The 20,723-nt window shown below is 39.4% G+C and overlaps 1 protein-coding gene across 3 annotated transcripts in view; it reads left to right on the top strand.

The window, feature by feature from the left end:
* GNAL (G protein subunit alpha L) overlaps positions 1 to 20,723 on the top strand; it is a 194,585-nt gene that overhangs the window by 67,931 nt on the left and 105,931 nt on the right. The window contains exons 1-4 of one of the 3 annotated variants that reach the window (XM_040586253.1): positions 4,070 to 4,795; positions 5,129 to 5,201; positions 6,062 to 6,116; positions 6,300 to 6,419. In XM_040586253.1, coding sequence (XP_040442187.1) covers positions 4,657 to 4,795; positions 5,129 to 5,201; positions 6,062 to 6,116; positions 6,300 to 6,419 — 387 coding nt within the window. In that variant the 5' untranslated portion in view covers positions 4,070 to 4,656. Of the gene's footprint in view, positions 1 to 4,069; positions 4,796 to 4,909; positions 5,022 to 5,128; positions 5,202 to 6,061; positions 6,117 to 6,299; positions 6,420 to 20,723 lie in introns of those variants that run through there. The other 2 variants (XM_040586254.1, XM_040586252.1) reach the window with 2 other exon arrangements.

Here is a 20,723-nt window from a genome sequence, read left to right as displayed (position 1 = left end):
CTGACAGGTGAGTTACATGATGACAGCTGCCAAATAAAAGGAGTATGGCATGAGAATGAGGACAGCAAACTGGGTCAGGGAGCCAGGGAACTACTCAGACCATTGCCGTGCCCCTCAGCATTTCCTGACTCTCTCCTGCATCGGTGAGTTTGTCCTTTATCCACAGACGTGAAGTCAATTCAGGCTCAGGTCCACAATCACTGTGAAAATGCATACGTCACCTTCTCGGGCATCTCTCCCATCCTGCTTCTTAAAACAGAAAAGCTCCTCTCAAAATTCTTTTGATGACTTTTTTGAGGTCATTGATTTAAACTAAAGGATAAAGGTTAGAATTTCTCGTGTGACATTCACTTCTCTGCAAAGCACATACTGTGTATTTTCTAGACCCTTAGTGTTTTTAATGCAGTAAGAGTTGTAATTTTTGTTGGTTCCTGGTTCATGGATGTTACAAAAATCCAAGTGTGGCCTTGCAGGGAGTGTGTATTTTTGTGTTAATATTTGACATCTGCAGAGAGACAAACTTACCGAGAATTTATTACCAGAAAGAAAGAATTATTTTTCTTGAATACCTATGCAAATACTGATCTGTTTTTCTCTTTTCATACCATGCTTTGACAATAAGGTGGAGTAAAAAACATGGGTACTAGGATATCTGCATATCCTGACGTGTAGTGATGGGCTACCTGAAAAAAGAGAGGTCAGTGAGGAGAAGCAGGTCAGGTCACCACAGCATTACCCGCCTAGTGTAGTGTCCATACTTGAGGGCAGGGACGCAGATAGTTCAGAGGCTCATGTGCAAGCTGAGGCAGGAAGAGTGACAAGCAGGAAGAATCTCGCCCAGTTGCTTAGCTCCCCCCGTAAGCTTTTGTTTTCACCTGTCTTTCCATTTGCTCTTTTTTTGAGAAACAGAACCAAAGCCACCATAGAGGCTGTGTAAAGGGAAGATGGTCTGCAAAGGGTCTGCAGGGTTTCTGTAGAGAAACTTTCTCCACCCCTACCTAATGTTTGCAAGGAAAAGCTCTGCATCAATCCTGCTCTGGATTAGAGGGTCAAGGAACAACTGGGTCTCTTGAGCTGCATCTGTAGGAACTCCCCATTATTTCTCACTGGGGTTCTGTTCCTCTTTAGCTCAAACAGGATGGACATGAGACACAAGACCGTGGCTTTGTGGCAGGGGTGGCCACCCCACCCAGTATGTCTGCTTCCTTGAACTTAGCTTCAACTGGTTTGTCAATTCTTTTCTGTTCAAGAATGCAAACGTGGCCTCAAGGAAGCAACTTGGGCTCCCCAACATTCAGCCTGAGACTCACAAATAATGCAGCCTGAGGTGGGAACTTGCAAAGCAGGAAATAAAGGTGTCTGTGGTTTCCCCCCAGGAGGGCTTATGCTGTATTGCCTGGTTTCACAATGGGACAACACCAAATTTGAGCACAAAGCATAAGATGAATGTTATTTTTGTACATACTCAGTGTGTATTTATATGTATATATATGTGCATATATAAATGTATGTATGTATACATATGTCGCCTGATCTGATGTGGCAGAAGCAATGTGAAAGTCTTCATTCTCACGAGGACGAGGAACTTGAGGGGGATGCCATGTTGGTTGCCTGGGAAGAGAGTGGAAGAGCAGGAAGAATCTCCTTTCCCTTGCCTGGGATTTTGTTTTTATTCACATGTACGATTTGTACTAGAAGCTGTTTTGGTAAAGCAGCATGCTGAAACCTTTTATAGAGACAGGTATTTGGATTATGCTCACTGTTTAGGTTGATCTGCATGCAGAGGAGTCATATATTCATGTGATAGCTATGATTTCTGTCGGGGGGTGGGGGGGTGGAATGCTGTGTCCAAAGGGGTGAAAGCTTCCCTTGTGTTTATTATTGCTTCTAGGATTTTGTAGTTTCGAATGTGTCAGGATAAGTGCTGTATTTGGGAAAAGCAAAGTGAGGGTTGGGAATATAATTGCAGCCAAAAGTTCTTTCTGGGCACAGGTTGCTTGCGCGTGTCATTCTTGAACTGTGTGATCTTTTCTCAGGAGGAAGAGACCCAAAAGGGTCATGGGGTTTTTCGAGGGGGAGAGAGGAAATGAGAAACACTTTCTCTCTTTTGGAGAAAGGTAAAAGCAGGATATACCAGGATCCTGTCAAATCCTATTTATTGGCACTGAGCCTTTTCAAAGCTGAGAACAAATCTGCACCAAAAATCCCAACTTTAGTACGTGCAGAAAGAAAACTGCTGAGGAGAGGAGGGAAAGAAACAAGGCAGATTTAGCTCCTAGGACCAACTGACACTAGCCAGATTTGGGATTTAGGTCCCAAACTGAGTTATTTACATAGGAAATAAATAAGGTTATGCACACCTTGTGCATCATAAAGTACAATTTTGACACTTAAGAACTATGAAAATCCAGACCCAGTTAGTGATTTCTAGGCAATCCTGTTCGGTTTTGAGCCCTCAAAGGGCCTCACCAGAGAGCAAACATGACTGCTCTTCACAAAAGCCATTCATCATGTATCCTGTGCCTGACAGCCTCCAAAAAACAGCGGTAACCCTGAACTGTGCTTCCAAACCTACCTGTATCTGAGGTGGCGTTTGCCCCTCCAGTTAGGAAAAAAGTAGTCTATTCTGAAAAATGCAGTCCAGTAATGCTTAAAAATGCCTATTTCAGCCTGGCAGATCCTTCAATTGTTATCTGTAGTGTGTCTGTCCACCCCCCCACCCCGCCTATGTAAGAAGGAAGATAAAACAGCTTCGAGAGTCTAGATCAAGCGGTACCATAAAAACACATATCTGGCAGTTGAATTCAGCCATCTCTGAAAACTCCATGTACCCAACCACAGCTCGAGCAGTACCTGTTTCTTTTCTGGATCCAGCCCTTTTCACCTTCCTATGATGTATGCTCCAAGTAGACAGTACCAGTTCCTCTTCCTTGACCTAGTGTTTCCCACCAGAGTGAGGGAGCAATTGGGGGGGCGGGGGGGGGAGGAGGGAGATCCTTCTGCTCGTAAAATCTAGTTTCTTTTTGCCACGTGCATCTCAAGACTTTGAGAGTATCATTTGATAAAAATGAGACTTTGTTTGAAGTTGATGGCAGTCTCTCTTTGATTTTAGTCAGGGCCAGAATTTCGCACACGTATGTAGCTATCAAAATACTAATTTTTCAGTAATCCATTTTGGTAAGTCTGGGGGAATAATAATATTTGGAGAGAAATGCTGAAACTATTTTCAGACTTTAGAGGTGTCATTTCCATCCTTTTTTTAGTGCTTTTGTGCCCCAGTGAATCGGGGATCACATTTGAGTAGTGCTGGTGGTTTCTCCGCAGTGGAAGTTCAGGAAGAGCCGGATGCTGTACTGCTGCTTTTGCACTGAGGTGCCGGGTTGCAAGGTGGGAGATGGGAAGCAAGAAGGAGTACCTGCAGTTTTCTGGGTGGTAAATGAAAGAAGAAACACAGGGGTTTCTCGTTGAGATTTGTGGTGGTGGTAGTGTGCATGTGACTACGTTTGGGGTAAACGTTGCTGTGAGCCATTGGGACAGCTTCATTTTCTTGTTCAGCTGACACAGTGTGGAGCATTCAGAGGAGAAAAGCCACCTATGTGCTGCTGTGACAGCTCGCAGAAAGGGCCACTTTGTTTATTAGCAAGCCAAGGCACGGTGTTTGTGCGTATGTGTGCATTTTCTATAGGCGCAGGTACGCCTGCCGGTGGGACCCACCCGGTGGCACGGCCCGCGGCCGGTGAGGGTGGCAGGCAGCACCTGTGGCAGCCGGGGCTTCCGACCTGGCAGCGTCCGACCTTGTCCTGGCGGCCGCCAGGCCCGTCCAGCACCGCCGCGGAATGAGGGGAAATATCGGGACGGCCCGGATCCCCGGGGGCCGCGTCCCGGAGCCCCCTTGCCCCGCAGCAGGGCCGCGGGGGGCGGCAGGGCCGAGGCCGCGGGTCCCGCCGCGGCGGTGCCAGCTCCGGGTTTTGGCGGCAGCAGCGCTGCCGGGCCGCGGGGCCGAGGCTGCCGTGCGCGGCGGCGCTGGGGCGCGGTGCGGGGCGGCGCGGTGCGGGGCGGCCCGGGGCGGGGGGGCGGCAGGGACCGCCTGGCCGCGGCCCCGCAGGATCCAGGTAGATCGGTCCGGCTTTTACCTTTCTCCTTCGGCTTCGCTGCGCGTAGGGCCGGTAGCCGGGCTGTTTCCTGGTCTCGCAGAAAGAGGCAGTGCTGAGTTAGGGAGACAAAAATAGACCTTTACAGAGAAATATAGGGATTGTGCGCGCGGTGGGGAGGGAGAGAGGAGAGCGGCACCCGGCTGGTTTCCAGGAGGAGCCCTTTTCTCCCTCTCGTTGCATGTTAGGCATTTTTGCACAGATTTCTCCCCCCACCCCCTCCCTGCCGGGGCACGGCCGCCTCCGCCGCCCGCTCCCCGCATCTCTCCGGGGGAGCCAGCCGAGCCACTCCGCGGCGATCCGAGCGCGGCCAGAGACCATTTTATGCGAGCAAGCCGGGGGGGAGGAAGAGAAGAGAAGCCGTCGCAGGGACACACGGATATAAAGACTTGTCTTCTGCCTTCCCCCACACCCCCACCCCCCACCCCCCCCCGCCCCCCCACCCCCCTTTGTAAATACTAAATCTGTAAAGGCAAGGATTTGACATCCATCCTAAGCAGCGGCTATGGGGTGTTTGGGCAACAGCAAAACGGAGGATCAGCGTATCGATGAGAAAGCGCAGCGAGAAGCCAACAAAAAAATAGAGAAGCAGTTGCAGAAAGAGAGGCTGGCTTATAAAGCGACACACCGCTTGCTCCTGCTGGGTAAGGAGGAAGGGGGCAGAGGTGGGGGACACGGGGAGAGGGGGACGAGGATGGGGGCATCTGCCCCAGCCCGCCTGGGCGCCAGGGCGCAGCGGAGAGGGGACATGTCTGTGCCTTAGGTATGAAGAATGTAGGCTGTTGTGTGTTGAGCAGTATGCGAGACGTCCCCAGATTGAGCTCAGCGCCTGAGCCACATGGATGCATACATACAGAAACGCTGCCGGAGGTGGGAGATGCTGTCGCGTTCAAAAAAAAAAAAAAAAAAAACCCACCCCAAACCCCCAGCCTGAACCGTGTGTCACAATGTTCTCCTTTTCCTTCTTTCTCTTTTAGGGGCTGGTGAGTCAGGAAAAAGCACTATTGTGAAACAAATGCGAATCCTGCATGTCAATGGATTTAATTCAGAGTAAGAATGACTGCCGCTTTGTGACTTATTTTTCATTAAATGTTGGAGACAGGTTAACACACAGCAGGCTAGGGAATTTCTCCTCTCATCCCCAGTGTTTTGGTGGCTTGACACTGCGTTTTGGGGGAGGGAGGGGAGGAAGGGGAGTGAGAATAAGGAAATTACTGCTATTGTATATTTGCATTTTCTCCTTCTGGCCCCTTTACTGTATTTTACACTGTTGCTACTGCAGCGCTTGACAGGCCCCTGTGTAGCAACAACATGGCGACTACTTTTTACATAGAAGCAAATAACCAAATATTGCATCTGTCTGTAATACAAAAATACATGTCAAGTCATATTCAGGATGACAGTGGCTGCTGTTTTTCCAGTATTTGGGTTAGCGTAAAACTGAAACCAATTTTACACGTTTGTTAGAAATCATGCTGTTTTCTGAGGCTGCAGCATTTTCTCTCCGAAGAACTCTTTGCCAGAAATTGTTATTAATCCATAGCATTAATTTTAGATATCTGTTGGCCTTCAACTGCATGTTGTTAATTTAGAGCATGTTTACAGCATGCTGTAGAAATGAAAGAATAACTTCCAGTTGTATCAGGGAAGGCTTTGCAGATGTGGCTGTGATTGTCTGGTTTAAAAAAAAAATATCTCAGGGATGAATGTGCATTGCCCTTCATACTATGCAAGAAAAGGGGTAAGGAGAAAAATATATTTATCTTGCTGTTCCTTTCAGTTAGTGTGTTGTAATGATTGAAGAGCAGATAAACAAGCGATCAGTGAAAAAAAAAAAAAGATTGAATGCAACTGACTGAACTGCTTTGGAAGAAAAAAATCAAAGTGTTAATATTTCTGTTTTAATGCAGAGAAAAGAAACAGAAAATACTGGATATTCGGAAAAATGTTAAAGATGCGATTGTGGTAAGAACATACTTTATACTGTTCTTAAATGCTTGGGTGTACTGGAAATGATAAGGATTGTGCTCTCCAAGATTGTGCTGAGAGAAATCCCTTTTTGCTGATCAGATTGGATTATCTTCTATTGATCCTGTATCCTAGATTTATCCAGATTAATGTGTTTGTTTTTGTTTTATCCAATTCTAGACTATAGTTTCAGCTATGAGCACTTTAATACCCCCAGTTCCATTGGCCAACCCAGAAAACCAATTTCGAATGGACTACATCAAGAGTATAGCTCCTCTTTCTGACTTTGACTATACACAGGTAAGAATAGAAACTGCTGATTTATTGTGCTTCAAGGGGGAAGATGCTGCTTCGCTTTGATTTAGTGAAACGGTGGTTTTTTTACTTTTTGGAAGGTGGTCACGGGAAGAGCTTATGCCTGCTCTGCCACTGGGTTAACTTTCTTACGAGACTGTGGTGGTTGCACCTGTTTTAGTGGTGCAAGGTTTTCTTGTTACTGATTTATTTGCTGCTGTTTGTAAATGCTGTTTGTGCATTTAGTTCTTCTCTTCAAAATTTCTGGTATAATGATACATATTGACATGTCAAATAAGACTTTGTTGAAAGCTGGTTTCCTGCCTGGAATTAGATGCAGGATGTCAGTCTGGGGAGTTACAGTCGACCAACAGAAAAGGATATAAAGGGATAGAGTGGTTCCAGTGTTGTTTACCATGCTTACTGCACTTTGGAGTGCAAGCTCACATAAAAGGTGGTCCAGTAAGGTGGTATGCTTCCTGATGTATTTATTGTAGTTGGCATGAGCAGTGGTTTACTTGTATGTAAATGTTGCCATCTTTTGATATGGAATCACTAGAAAATTAAGTATTTCTGTATAGAAGATACTCTGTTGTAGACAAATGAGAGGTACCGGTCAGAGTAACTTGCATAGGCATCTTATATGTGATTATTTTTGTCTTTTTGTGTTGTTATATTTTATAATAACATGCATAGAATGTTTTATGGTTTATGCATGACATGAAAGCAAGTGCATAGACATTCTGAGTATTATAAGGAATTCTGGTTTTGCAGTAGGACAATTTTTAATTTGCCTTAAAATGGTATTGAGAGCAATTTGTTATGGATACAGCAAGGACTAAAAACATCTTCATTCATTGGCTAAACGATTGTGAGTTGTTCATGCTATCAATATTACCAAAGAAGCCATTTACAATAGAGTGTCTTTAGGTTATTGTAGCTCCAGGGTGGAAGGAGGAGAAGGGGAAAGAGTCGTTTCTTTATTATATGACTCATATTCTCTGGTGTGTGGTTTTGCCTCTGGTAAACCTACCACTTTGAAGGTTCAAGATAAAGAAAAAATATCAGACATCTTGTACAGTTAGAATTTAACACAGAATGCAGATGTTAAGAAAGCCACTGCAAGGTACACCCACATACTGCATAATTGCTCAACTGGTAGATGTAAGTTAGTGAAAATGAGAAACTCTTTTTAGAAATGGAATGCAAGTTTGACATGAAATATTTGTCTTACGCAGGTATTGCACTTCTGAGGCATTTGTTGCTCCTGGGGGGCTGGGGGGGGGATGATGTTGGTGGAATTTTGACCTCTGTTTGAGTAAAAAAAAGGTGGCATATATCCTTTGCAGTTCTCAATAGTACATCTGGGGTTTTGGGTTTCTGGGATAAAAGAAAACTGAAGTGGACTTTTCATAGGGCTGGAGTTATTTTTTATTTTCATTTTATCATTTACAAAAATTTTTCTTTTTCACAGCAGCTGACTATATCTAGCCAAATGTGATTCACTGATATTTTATAGAGGGGAAAACTTATTGCTCTTGGAGGGGAAAAGAACAGGACCCAGTGGACTGTGAAACAAGTAATAATTAATTTTAAAATCTCAATTCAAAGTTCATTTTGTTTTAAAATTAAAAAAATAACTTTTTTAATTGAGTAGGATTTCTGAAACTGTCATCACATTTTTTGAAGTAGTGTCAAATAATAGTCATAATTTTTTAAAAAAAGGTGTTACAAGCTTATAAAAAGAAAAATCAGTGCTCATTTAGAAGTAAATATACTTTGTGTATCACTTTCATCTTTGCCTCCTGTTTTCTTCTCTGCTCAATTGATAGGTTTCATATTTATAAAATGTATAGTCTGGCTAAATTTTGGTATTTTTTTGTTGTTGTTGTTGTTGGTTTGGTATGTTACTTGTCTCCAGGAAAACGCGTGAGCAAGACAGATTGGGGGGGGGGGGGAAGGTGCTGTCGTGCTTCAGGGCTTGATTCTACTCCAGTTTAAGTAAATGATAAATTAAAGTAAAACTAAGTTTCCAGCTGAAATAACTTTCGACCCATTTAGTATTTTTGGATAAGAACAAATATAAAAATAAATACTTGGGTAGTAATCAATAATGAATCCTTTGCTAGGCTTTACTGCTTCTCTTAATTGATAGCTGATGTATAGAATAAGGCCTTCTGAGCCAGAGAAACCAATACAGTATTTATCAGTAGACATTCAAGACTTGCAGTTGTATCGTCCCTACTGAAAAACAGTTGCAAAGGAAAAAATGCTGACTTTGGCAGTGCTTAGGTGTTGCCTCTGGGGTAAATTCTGGCACATTCTAAAATGTGACAAGGGTTACCCTTCTTCCTTTGAATGAAGGAAGAGACAATTTTAAGGTTTTTAACAATGTGGATGGTAATGAGCTGTTAAAGACATAGCCCTTAGTGTTGCAGTATGAGTTACAGATGTGGGGTTTTTTGGATGATGTTAGCCATGTAAACTTCGTCATAAAAATCAATGTATTTTAGTTGAAGATGCATTTCAAATACATTGCACACAGAGTGTGGGGAAAATGACTGCACTGTATCATGAGTCTTTAAAGACAGATCCCTGATGAAATGCAAAAGCTTCACTGATGGCACAATATGACCAACACTCATGAGGCACTAATTTAACTATATTTGTGACATATTTGGTATGCTTGAATAGACATTGTTAAATTGCATACAAAATAACTAATATGCATTTAATTGTGAAAATTGTCCTTTAAGTGGATTTGAAAATACTGATTTCCTGTGGGTGAAATCATACTCTTAATTGCAATTTATGACTGAAATTCCAAGAACTTGAGTAAGGATGGGATTCACGTTTAGACTCAGATATGTATTTTGGGTTTTTGCTTGGCTGTTTTTTTAATTGCATAGCTTTCTACAAAATGTAAGCAGAACATCTTACTTAGTAGTGATACAAATTTTAGAACAAATTATTTTCTCTTTACAGCCTTTTAACATTCCTTTAAAAGCCTGAGTTCCCCCCCAATAGTTTTACTTACTTTTAAAAAATTATTCTTTAATTTGATTTAGTTGCGCTGCATTGATGATTTATCTAGTTGATGTAAAGCAAAATCAAAGGTTTCCTGATTTCTTTTGTAATTTCATGTTGCCTTTCATGGCTTTTATTAAAAGACTTTACAAAATTTTTATGAAGAAATTCCTGGGTGACTGATGTGGTCTAATTCTAGAAATCGCAAAAATTAGCGCTACAGTTTTTACAGAGTTAATAAATGTGAATAAAGCAAGTATCCACTGTAGTTTCTTTGTGGAAGTCATGAAAGGCATCAAGATAAATTTTCATCTGATGACTAGTTTAGATGCTCTCTGAATTCCATATTCCAGGTTGGAATCAGCAGAAGGGCTTTACAACAGAAATGGAAGCACGCACACTGTATCAGAAAGGTTTCATTATTTTTGGCAAAGTGTTGATTGATATTTGCTAAAGTTAACAGGAATTGACATGCACCATTTTTAATCCTTTATTGATGGGGATATATTTTGTCCTTTGTAATCAGAGTGAACATATTAAGGGCATATTATGCTGGTAGCTGTGGAAAAACATGGTGTATTATGTAAGCGTGTGTTTACTCAAGTTCAGTTGTATTTATAAAGTACTTGAATTTGGTGGGCACTACAAAGCCACTCTGTACGTAATTCCTTTACCCTTTGTCTTCCCCAAAAATGTAGCTAATTTAAGTTGCTTTTCATAAGATATGTCTTGGATCGAGCTCATCTGATCAGTTACCTGTAGGTATATAGCAGGTAGTCAGTTTAGCTACCACCATTTCCATAGTCAAGTGTTTGACTATACAAACCAGTTACCAATTAACGTAAATCATTTGCTTAATAGAGAACATCTAAACACTTCACCCAGGTTTTGGGGACAAGGGAGAATTTTCAGAAGATTACTTTTCCTTTGCTAAGAACGTTTTAGAGAGGCAATGTATTTTCTTGAACCTTCATGAAACAGTGAATTGTGCAAATGTAGTCCCTTGTGCTGATTTTAAAATGTGAGTTTTGAAAATAATTTTTAAAAGCTATTTTATCTATTAGGCAAACTCTTTAATTTAGCTTTTAAATGTGAAATGTTAACGTAGGCATTGACAGGGAAACTACTTTAGATTAATCTGATATGTGGTTTGCTCTGCATTTTCAGATACTGCAGTTTGAGTTCGATTTGATGACTTTAATTTTCTTCCACATTTTCTCCTTAAAAATCAGGACTTTCTATTCAAACAGTAAAGACACAAGAAAGAGAGAAAAAGTGGGTTTTGGTCAGAATTTGAAGTTACATAGACTTCTGTTAGGCTTTTCACATTTTTATTAGACCTGGTATTCAGATTCAAACTGGTGTTGACAACTGGTGAGGGCTAGTTTTCACAGAGTGTGTCTCAATGTTTGAAGTAACTGGGAATCTTGCTCAAGTGAAGTGTGTCATGGGGCTAAAGAAAATCTTTATCCTGAATAAATACTTAAATAAAAGATTTAAAACATGATAAAAATGATTCATATATAGTTAAACTTGCTTGGGTTATGCAGTTAATGCTGTGACTTTAATATCCTATTTGATCACAAATCGTTTAAGTTTCCTGGTTACAAGTACTTGATGTAACCCAAAGGAGTTACAAAGTAGCATCATCTTACATGTTTGGATTTTCAAATAATTTGCAATATTTCCATTTCTCAGGAGTGTGAAAATATACAAAGTTTTACATTAAAATATCATCAAATAAAAGAGAATGCGGTGATACTGCCACTCAAATGGCTTCACTTGATTTTTCTTTCTATCTAGATTTTTACTTCAGGCCTTTGTTTACCATTTTGGTAGATTGAACAGCCACAAGTTTTTATAATTACCTGTGATAGTGATACTTAACATTACTACAGTGTCAAGTCAACATTAACTTTTAAAAATCAATTAGACTTTTAAAAATCAGTTCATTTGCGTTTGTTGTAGTCTAAGATGCACACTGGTAATTCTTCATTTGGTCTTATTCTCACAAACGTGGAAAGGATCTAGAAGGCCAGATAATGATTCAGTTGTATAGGTCCAACAACATTATTACTTCCCTGAATTAATAACACTTGAAAAACTAATGGAGAAGGCTGTCAGACAAAGACAGCTTAAAATGCTGCGTATGCTAATGTAGTTGTTGGCAACTCCTCAGTCTTCACACAAAGGTTAAAACTGTCAATAGAACTGATATAGAAAAGTAGTGGATACTAGGGAGAATTAGGTAACAGATGAGAGTTCTTTCTTGTGATAGCACTTGTTCTTATGCTGTATACTAACTATTAATTAACAGCAGATACTGAAGTTGAGCTGTTTTCATGTTAAGAGCAGATTCTGCTGATGCCCAGTATACCTTTTCTTCCATATGAAATGCCTACTTGCATACAAATGTAGCATAAGCATGTCTGGTTTTCCTTAAATCAGCAAGTGAAGTCCCCAGTGTTCTCATTAGTCAATGTTAAAATAGAAAATTGCAAACATTTCTTACGAGAGATTAAGAATATACTTCAGTGTTCGGTATTATTTTGTTCTTACTCTCTGTAAGCATTAAGTTTGCTGTTGATGGATCAGTCAATCCAGTACTGCTTTCAGAAATAATCAGTCATTACTTTAATTGTGGAGTTTCAAAAATACAGAACTATAACTGGGATCATCCTACAAGCAAGTATAGGGCAAATTTGGGGAAAAAGAAAAAAAAGAAAAAAAAAAAAACCCTAAACCAACATATCCCCAAACTTCTCAAATTGATAATATGTGCTGGAACTACACTGTATATGGAAGTGTAAAATTCCACCATGGTTTTCTTGAATTCCTTTATTTTAATCCTTTAATAATTATTCTGATTTTACTGAAAACACAACTGGGGCTAAACTTGGAGTCGTTTGCGTAAAGTACAGCTCTTCTATGAGGCTCAGGATTTCTTTCTTAAAATACATGGTTTGTGTTTGTGTTGGGGGGGGGCGCGTTTTAGGATGAAAGAATTCCTTCTGTTCAAGCATAAAAATAAAGTAGGGGTTTTGTTGTAGTAAAACACTACTCTGTTTAACAAAAGTGTAACAACATATTTCTTCCTCCCCTTGTTCCAAACTCACTGAACCACAACTGTTAACTGTTCATACTTATGATAAGTAAATAATTAAATTTGTGTTCCAGGAAAGGAGCTCAGGGATCTACTTAGGCCCCCAACAATTAAAGTAGAAATAGTGAGATTGGGAGCCATAGGAGGTCCTGTACCTGATGACAAATGATCCACAGTTAAGAAATGTAATATGTGTTCAGAAAAAAATGAAAAGAAACAGGTATCAAATTTCGTGTTTGTTTCTAGATCTTCCTATCTCAATATTTTTAAGGACAGGTTCAACTTTGAAATATACAGAAAAAGTTCACCTTTTCCACATGCATTTGCCTCTTTTAGAACATATTTTTGCGTAGCTTACAGTGTAAAATAGTGAATTTAATTCTGAAAAGACAATTATTTGAGAAAGTCTTATGAACAATGCTTCTTATGAATCAAGTGCAGTGTTACATTCAATATTGCATCATTATAGTAACACCAAATTAAATGATTGCTATCTTATAATGTGAATCTGATTTCCCAGATAGCAGAGTGGTATTCACACTTTATCCAGACTACCTTATTTATTATCATCACACAACACAGAGACTTTCACTGTGAAACTGGAGACATATTGTCATTTACTATTACTGCTAACTAAAATTTAAATTACTGCCATAGTCTCCAAAATTGTTGACATTTACTGATACTAGTTTGAGTTTTGTACCTGTGAATACAAAGTAGTTGGAGTTTTTTTGAAAGTCAAGCTAGCGTCCAGACAAATACTGTAAATTAATAATAATACATGTCACATTCTGCCTTATTTTGCTACAATTTTAGCTGAAAATTTCATATACTTCTATCGTACTTTACAAGGATAAAAATATTTTTATATCTAAATCTGGATATTTGATTTGATTCAGTGGGAAGACTAATAACTTGAATTATCATTTTAAGTAGGAGTGACTGATTTTCCTCACAGAACCACAAATGTATTAAAGAATCATTTATGAGCTTTAGAATACTTCTGTTCATCAGGTAATTTTCAGTGTATACCCTAATTTAAATTAAAGGCAGAAGCAATAAATTAAAGCCCGTACTATCCTTATTTTTGTACTGGCCATGGGTGTCTGAAGCATTTTTTTAAAACTGTGGTTGCTTAGGGGGGGCTGCGGTTTTGTATTCCTTTGCAACTTGTGGCTGCTGCCAGGGTATCTTCCAAAAGCAGTTCTGCGATGTGCAGGTGGCATCAGTCCTTCTTCATCCCAGGTGGTAAGATTCAGAGAAACAGCTGACGGAGTAGCATTGGTCATTAGGTTGGTGCCTGACAGAGTGTAGTAGCCTGGCCAGAATAACAAACTAATCCTGGTTCCCAGTGTTCCTTCAGGGAAGAAATGGGAGAGAAATTCTTGCCATTTTTAGCACTTATGTTGAGTTGCATTGAAATCTCTAGAAGATTTAATTACGAATTAGTACGTAGTTTATTAAAATATAACATGCACTTAAAAACATTTGCAAGAACTTAGCTTGTTTGTTCCCTCATGTGTAAATCAAACTGAATTATAGTGAAAGTAAATGTAAATACAGGCAAAGGGTAGTCACACTTTTAATGAAGACACACTGTCCAATTAGTCCGGGGATGATAACATTTCAGACTTTCACAAGTGACAGTTTTCAGAGGAAGGGTAGTGAAATATTTAATGTATTGTCATTATTTATAAACTACGTTAAAAAGATTTTCCGTCACAGCCGGAGAAAAGGTAAATATAGCAGAGTATGTTTCATCACAATTGTCCTCATTATTAATTAATTATTTTAATCTTTTAGGCCAAAGATAGCAGGTTGATGTACTGCTTTTGTTATTTTTGAGTGGTCTGTAAAAGTAGTGTGTTTACTAGTGAGGGAGTGTCTGTTTTTTTATTTTAGTGGCCATGATAAAAATGGGGTCAGGGAAAAATCATATGCATGTGTATTGTCACTGTAGCCAGTGGAGACCTATGGAACAGGGGTTATCACCTACTCAAATAGTAATAGCATCATTATTTAGAGTTTCAAAGGAGTGTTCAGCTGCACAACAGCAAGAGCTGTGTCCCCTTACTTCAGCACATGATGAGATTTTAGCTTCAGTTTCTGAAACAGTGTTGAGCATTGCCAGCTTAGACTTTTGCTTTTTTTTTTTTTTTTTTTAACCACATCCATAGCTTCACCCATTGCTTGTACTTATTGTCAACAGTGGATTATCTTTTTTTAAAGTCAATATAGTCTGCATCAACAGATGGGTTATTTTGTTTGCAGAAGGTAGCAACCTGAGCTGCATAATAGAGAACAAGCTAAAACAGTGTGAGCAGAAGATTGTATTATATACCTTGCATACAGTGAAGTAAATAAGTAGAAACCCAAGAATTACTATGAATTTTTTTTCCCCAGAGTATCTAAGAAGCTCTTTACAATAAATGTAAATAGGACTTTAAAGCAGATGAAAGGCAAGAACAATGCACATTTGCATTTAACTGCTAAAAGTTTCTGTAAAATGTTTATGGATTTGTTCTGCCACCTATTTCATGTAATAATTTGCTTTTCTGTAGCTGAAGAGTTTTGATTCAAGTTCCAGGACATTCTCTTTAAAAGGAGTCAGGAGGAGAATGTAATTTGTACAACGTGGTTTTAAGTTTATATTGTCTTTCACTTTGGAAATTCTTGCAATAATTTCTTGGAACAGAGCTACCTCTGGCTGTAAGCATGCCAGCTATCACTTGAAGCATGCAGATTATGGTTTTTTGCTTTAAATCAGTAGATTAATTTTGGTTGGTTTAAACTGCACTCTTGTAATTAATCTACTAGCATTTGTTTTAAAAACCTATGCTGGATGTTTTGAAAGGATATTTATCCTTAGGCAAGAAGAATATTGGAATATTTGTCTGTTATGTCGACATTAGAGATTAACTTTGCCTTTTAAATGTTTTAAAAGTAAACGTTTTCTGATACCTCTGCCAATTCATTCCATTTGAGTTTTCTTATTGCTGTCAGTAGGACTTAAACATATTTTAATGCAAATAATTATCCCACTGCCTTGAACTGTGAAATTGTTTAGCAAGATAAAATAGTCTAAAGATATGCAAGCCCTCTTAGCTCTGTTAATTTGATGAACGTTTTTTGATCACGTCCACCCTCACTTCCATAGGATGTTAAGTGACAGAGCTGTGCAGATCATTCTTTTCTTAACATGCACCCACATACTTTCTTTCATAGGAGCTAAATAATATCAAATTTAAGAACTGTCAGGTAGGAAAACAAGAAAAGGCAAAGAATGGTTCAGTAAAATAGGGGAAAGTGTATCCTCACTTCCCTCTGTACAGACAGCTGACTGCCCCTTGCCTGCACTCCTGCAGCTGACCACGAATAGCAGCAGGACCTGGTTGTCAGCCAGCTCCAGGCTGCCTTTGGTGCAGGCTGTGTGCCTTGAGGAGTTTCCGACCCTAGGCAAAAAGAAAAGGTGGAGGAGAAATGTAAATGGGAAAAAAAAGCCAAACCATTATGCAACAAGTATATAGTCACTTCTGTTTTGTCATTGAGAGTGGGAGAGGTCAGCTATCTTCACTTGCTGCTGAAACCATGTCATTCATTACCAGGTATCATGGGAAGAGTGAGGCTTCAGGGCAGGATCCATAGCCTGAAGTTTGAGTGAGAATGTTCTTTCTGGTGGGCGGGTGTCCTCTTAACTTGAACTTTAGCTTGTCCTTCCTTCTCAAGCTGTCAGTGTTGCCTGTTCCTTTTGGGAAGAGCAGACTTGCTTATTTAGGGTAACAGCAGAGCTTTATTTTTGCACCCCTAGGGTTACCGTGCTTGATCATTGTTGTTATCTGCTGATTTTCTTTCTAGATTTTAACAGCAGCAAACTAAAGGTGCTTTTATGGTATATTACGGACCAAAAGAGTAATTAGTCAGGGAATACATAAGTGAGACATCATAATTAAAAAAATAATTGTATGGATTTAACATCACATTAGTAGAGGAAGATGGCTTTTGACATTTCTGAGATACAGCCATTCAAACTGCAGAGGATTTTCGCTTTTATTTTGAAGAAATAGGGGATTAAATTTCATTCTTGGCTTTCAGTTCCACAGAACAGGTTTTGATGCTTCTCACTGATGAACGAAAGCCTGGCAAGAAGTATAATATTCCATAAATACAGAAGTCATCCTAAACAAATGTATTTCCTAGGTTCTAATCTTACAAAGGCTTAAACATACAGATATATGTCAACCTTAATGTACTGCTAGCACAGCATTCCAGTTGAGCTCATAGCTGAGCTTCCGGTTGCACAGTGGTATTAATATCAAAATCACAAATACTTTCAGTTGAAAAACAAAACAAGCGAATCATTTCTTCTTGTTAAATTTACATTTGGGAGGTCGCTGAGCACTTTTATGGATTTTCTTGGGGGTGGGAAAAGTTGTGTAGGTTAGAGATTGGCACAAAACTTGAAATAAGCAAAATCTTTTTCAGATAAGTGACAGTTCTCTGGATGCTATTAAGCTGTGAACAGTAGGTCTTTTCAATAATCACTGTGATTCATTTTCATATTGTGTTTTTTTTTTTTAATAATAATATCTTTAAAAGGCTTGCTGAACAGTAGGCTGCACTGGCATAACTTTCTGTGCAGAAGGAAAGGTTTCAGGCACAGATAATTTACCTTAAATTGATTTGCACAGCTCAATAAAACCATAAGAAAACTCTACCAGCTCAGATCACGGGTTCATTTAGCACCAGATCTCGTATCTGACTACGGCTGATGGCAAAGCTGGAAAAAAGAGTTTAAGAATGGGGCAAGCACATTGTAATGTTTCCCACATTGATTGTCCTAGTCTCCACAGATTGATGGCTGAAGTATTTTGTGACTGGGAGTGGTATTTCTCTGTTTAATAACTTTGGTGCATTTTTCTTCCAGGAATTCTTTTGTGGTTTTCCCCCCACCCCCCCTCCAACCTGTGTGAACTTTCAGTTATGGCAGTGAGTTCTACAGTTTAAGTATGTATTGTATGAGGAAGTGCCACTTGATTGATTTTTCTGGGTTTTGTTTTTGTTTCCACCCACCCCACCCCCCCTCCCCAAGCCTGCTATCCACCGATCTTCCCTAGTTTGTCTATTAGAAATATTACATCTTTTCCACATTGCCCTTTTCATTGTGTATCGTATCACTCCAAATATTTGTCTTTCCGCTTAAGGAATCTAACTTGTTCCCTCACAGGGCTTCTTCCATATCTTTGCTCATTCTTGTTGCCTTTCCATGTATCTTCTAGTTTTAGTGGACCTTGTTGGCAATGAGAGACCAGAGCTGCACACAGTACTCATGGTGTAGATGCACTTGGGGATTTTTACAGTAGCATTATGTTTTCTTTTTCATTCTTTAATCTTTTTCTAATAATTCCTATATTGTTTGGGGTTTTTTGAACACTGAGTTGACATCTGTATGGAATTATAGTAGATTATTTTATAATTCCAAGAGAATTTGAACACAATTTCAGGTAGGAGGAATATGCATGAAGGTCTCTGTACCAACGTTAGCAGAACCCAAAGAGTACTGTTAATGACAGTTATTCTAATCGGTATTTTCAGATCTGTCATACATCTTGACTAGTTCAAAAAATCGATTACATTAATTTTTTTTATTTTCATGTGTAATGACGTGTCTTCTCATTTGCTAATGCTGCCATATATCCCTTATGAAAAAGTATATTTTAAATTATCTACCGTAACTAATAATTTCTTCTGTGCAAAAGGAGAACACATGTTATTTTTTTCTTAAAATGAAAAAGAACTCAGTCTTCAGTCTGATTTTGGAGAGGCGATACATTGTTCTTTAATTGTTTGTTACAGTTTGCCTGATTTAGCATAAAAGATGACCATTCTTTGGAACCCTTCTCATTAGAGAATATGTTTAAAAATACCAAAATGCCACTTTTTTTTTTCCCTTACAATTCCTAATGCATGTTACTAAGAGAAAATGTTTTGAACTTTTTTGATGTCCCTTGGGGAAATGCTGCAAGCAGCAGAATTTTTATGTCCATTTAGGTCTTAGGTGATTCAGCATTTGTGGTTTGTGGGAAAATGAGTTGTAGATTATGATTAAAGGAGAAAAAATAGTAAGGAGTGGCTACTAGAGAAGGCATCTTTTTACTGTTAAAATATTTTTTGGATTGGCTTTTCCTCATTTTTAAACCTCTACCTCTGTTCCTCCTATTTTTTCTCCCAGTTGTGACTGTACACTTCAAAGAGAATCATTCCATTCTGTTTCACTTTTCAGTTTTTTTATCAGTACAAAGAATTAAGAACAAGTTGCTGTAGGTTCTTGATAATACTAAATCCATACATTTAAGCCTGTCAAACATCGTTGTCTCCAACAGGTCAACCAGTCATACCCTTCTGGCAGCCTCTCAGGAATAAACAGAAAATCTCTAGGGAAGGGAATGGAAGAGGATACAGGACGCAAAAAAAACCCCTGCTTGTAGTGCAGGAAAAATTCTTTGTTGTAGTAATGGACCACAAACAATGAGTTAACTCATTCTGGGATGCATTAGCAAGACTATTTTACAAAAAGACATGAAGTAATTATGCCATTCACTTTGGCACTGGTGAGTCCTCAGCTGAGGTATTGTGTCTAGTTTTGGGAACTGAACTTAAAAAGTACACAAATGGAGTCCAGAGGAGAGCATCAAGAGTAAGAGGAGACAAAGAAAACTGGGTATGTTTACTCCTGAAAAGAGAACGCTCGCAAGTTGAAGGGGAAAGGGAGCCAAATACAAATTTTAGCATTTAAAAAGCTGTGACAACATATTCTTGTGCCTGTCTTTTCAGACAGAGGAAATGAACCTAAGGAGAGGAGAAAATTCCTCTCTTCTGGGTTGTATGGTTCAGGATACTTTACAACAGTAAGTTTAAAGATCACAATCTTGCAAATACACTGAGAAGTGACTGCCCAGTTTCAGGCATTTAAAGGTGTATTTTCAGTGACATGAATCACCTCATGCTCAAGTTAAAAACATAGGAAAATCTGGAAAACTTTGGAAGATAGACATCCTATCAGTTAGTCTTTCACATTTGCCACTCTTTCTGTTCACAGAGGTCCTGTGGGCATGTTGGTTGAAAGCTCCTGGAACTTCTTTTCCAAAACCAAAGCTTCAGTAGAGACTTCGTTAGTTATCTACCTGACTTGTCATGGTCTTGTGTAAATGGTGATGATTTCTCTTAAATTTCTCTTAAATAGCACATGTTCTTACAGAGTGGTATTTGGACAGTGTAGCAGACTATAACAGAGTATGTAATACTGTATTGTGCTTCCACATATTGATTGTTTTAAATCTAAATCCTGGCAAGATGCAAATGATTCTGTTCTTCTGGTGGAGACTTATCCACATCTCCTAATCAGACAGGGCCTAATATTTTCTTTCCTAAAAGCAGAAAAAAATGGTTGAGGAAGTAATGCTGTCGGGAGTATTATCTCTAAAGGCTCAAAGAAGCAAAGGACGTGCCTTCAGGTACTTTCAGTTAAAAGCAGCAAGGAGGAGGTTTTGCATTCATACATGTATTCACTGACATACATATATGTATTTAAGTGTAAGACACTTCCTATTTCTGTACAAGCATCTAATCTGCTCAAGAACTAGCACATCTTGTGGCTAACGGTGAGGTGAGGAATCCTGTTCCTAGGTTCTTAGCGGTAGGTCCTCAAGCACATGGAAATGAAAAGCGGATTTGGACAATAAAACAAAGTTTATCTCAAGTTTGTGGCATTAGAGGGAAAGTTCCCCAAATGAAAGGTGGCAGGTGAGTACCTTTGAAGTGTTGGTGACAGCTCCCAGCTGTCACAGCAAGGAAGTACATGTGTGAGGCCAGTGCCGTCACTTGGCGGTCTGCAGGCTTTTGGACATGTGTGCTAGTGCGTTTGTCATCATAAGAGGGGCTTGAGAGGAGAGTTACAGCAAAGCTGATGATTTTGCTAGTGAGAGGTTTAAGGAACTGCAAAAACAGTTCATAGGAAATCAGGTTTCATTAGTTTTCTTGCTCATTATAGTAAATTCTGTAGGTAGGAGAAGTAACTTGTCACAGCACTCTCCGAACTAGCTGGCTGCGACAAGGTCTTTTACCATCACATACCAACATTTGTTGATCAGTGAAGGGCTGCTTTATGGAATTTGAGGATGTAA

The sequence above is a fragment of the Falco naumanni genome, chromosome 3, assembly GCF_017639655.2.
Source record: "Falco naumanni isolate bFalNau1 chromosome 3, bFalNau1.pat, whole genome shotgun sequence".
NCBI classification, from domain to species: domain Eukaryota; kingdom Metazoa; phylum Chordata; class Aves; order Falconiformes; family Falconidae; genus Falco; species Falco naumanni.
The sequence above is the reverse complement of the archived record's forward strand: the minus strand, read 5'-3'. Positions and strand labels throughout refer to the sequence as shown.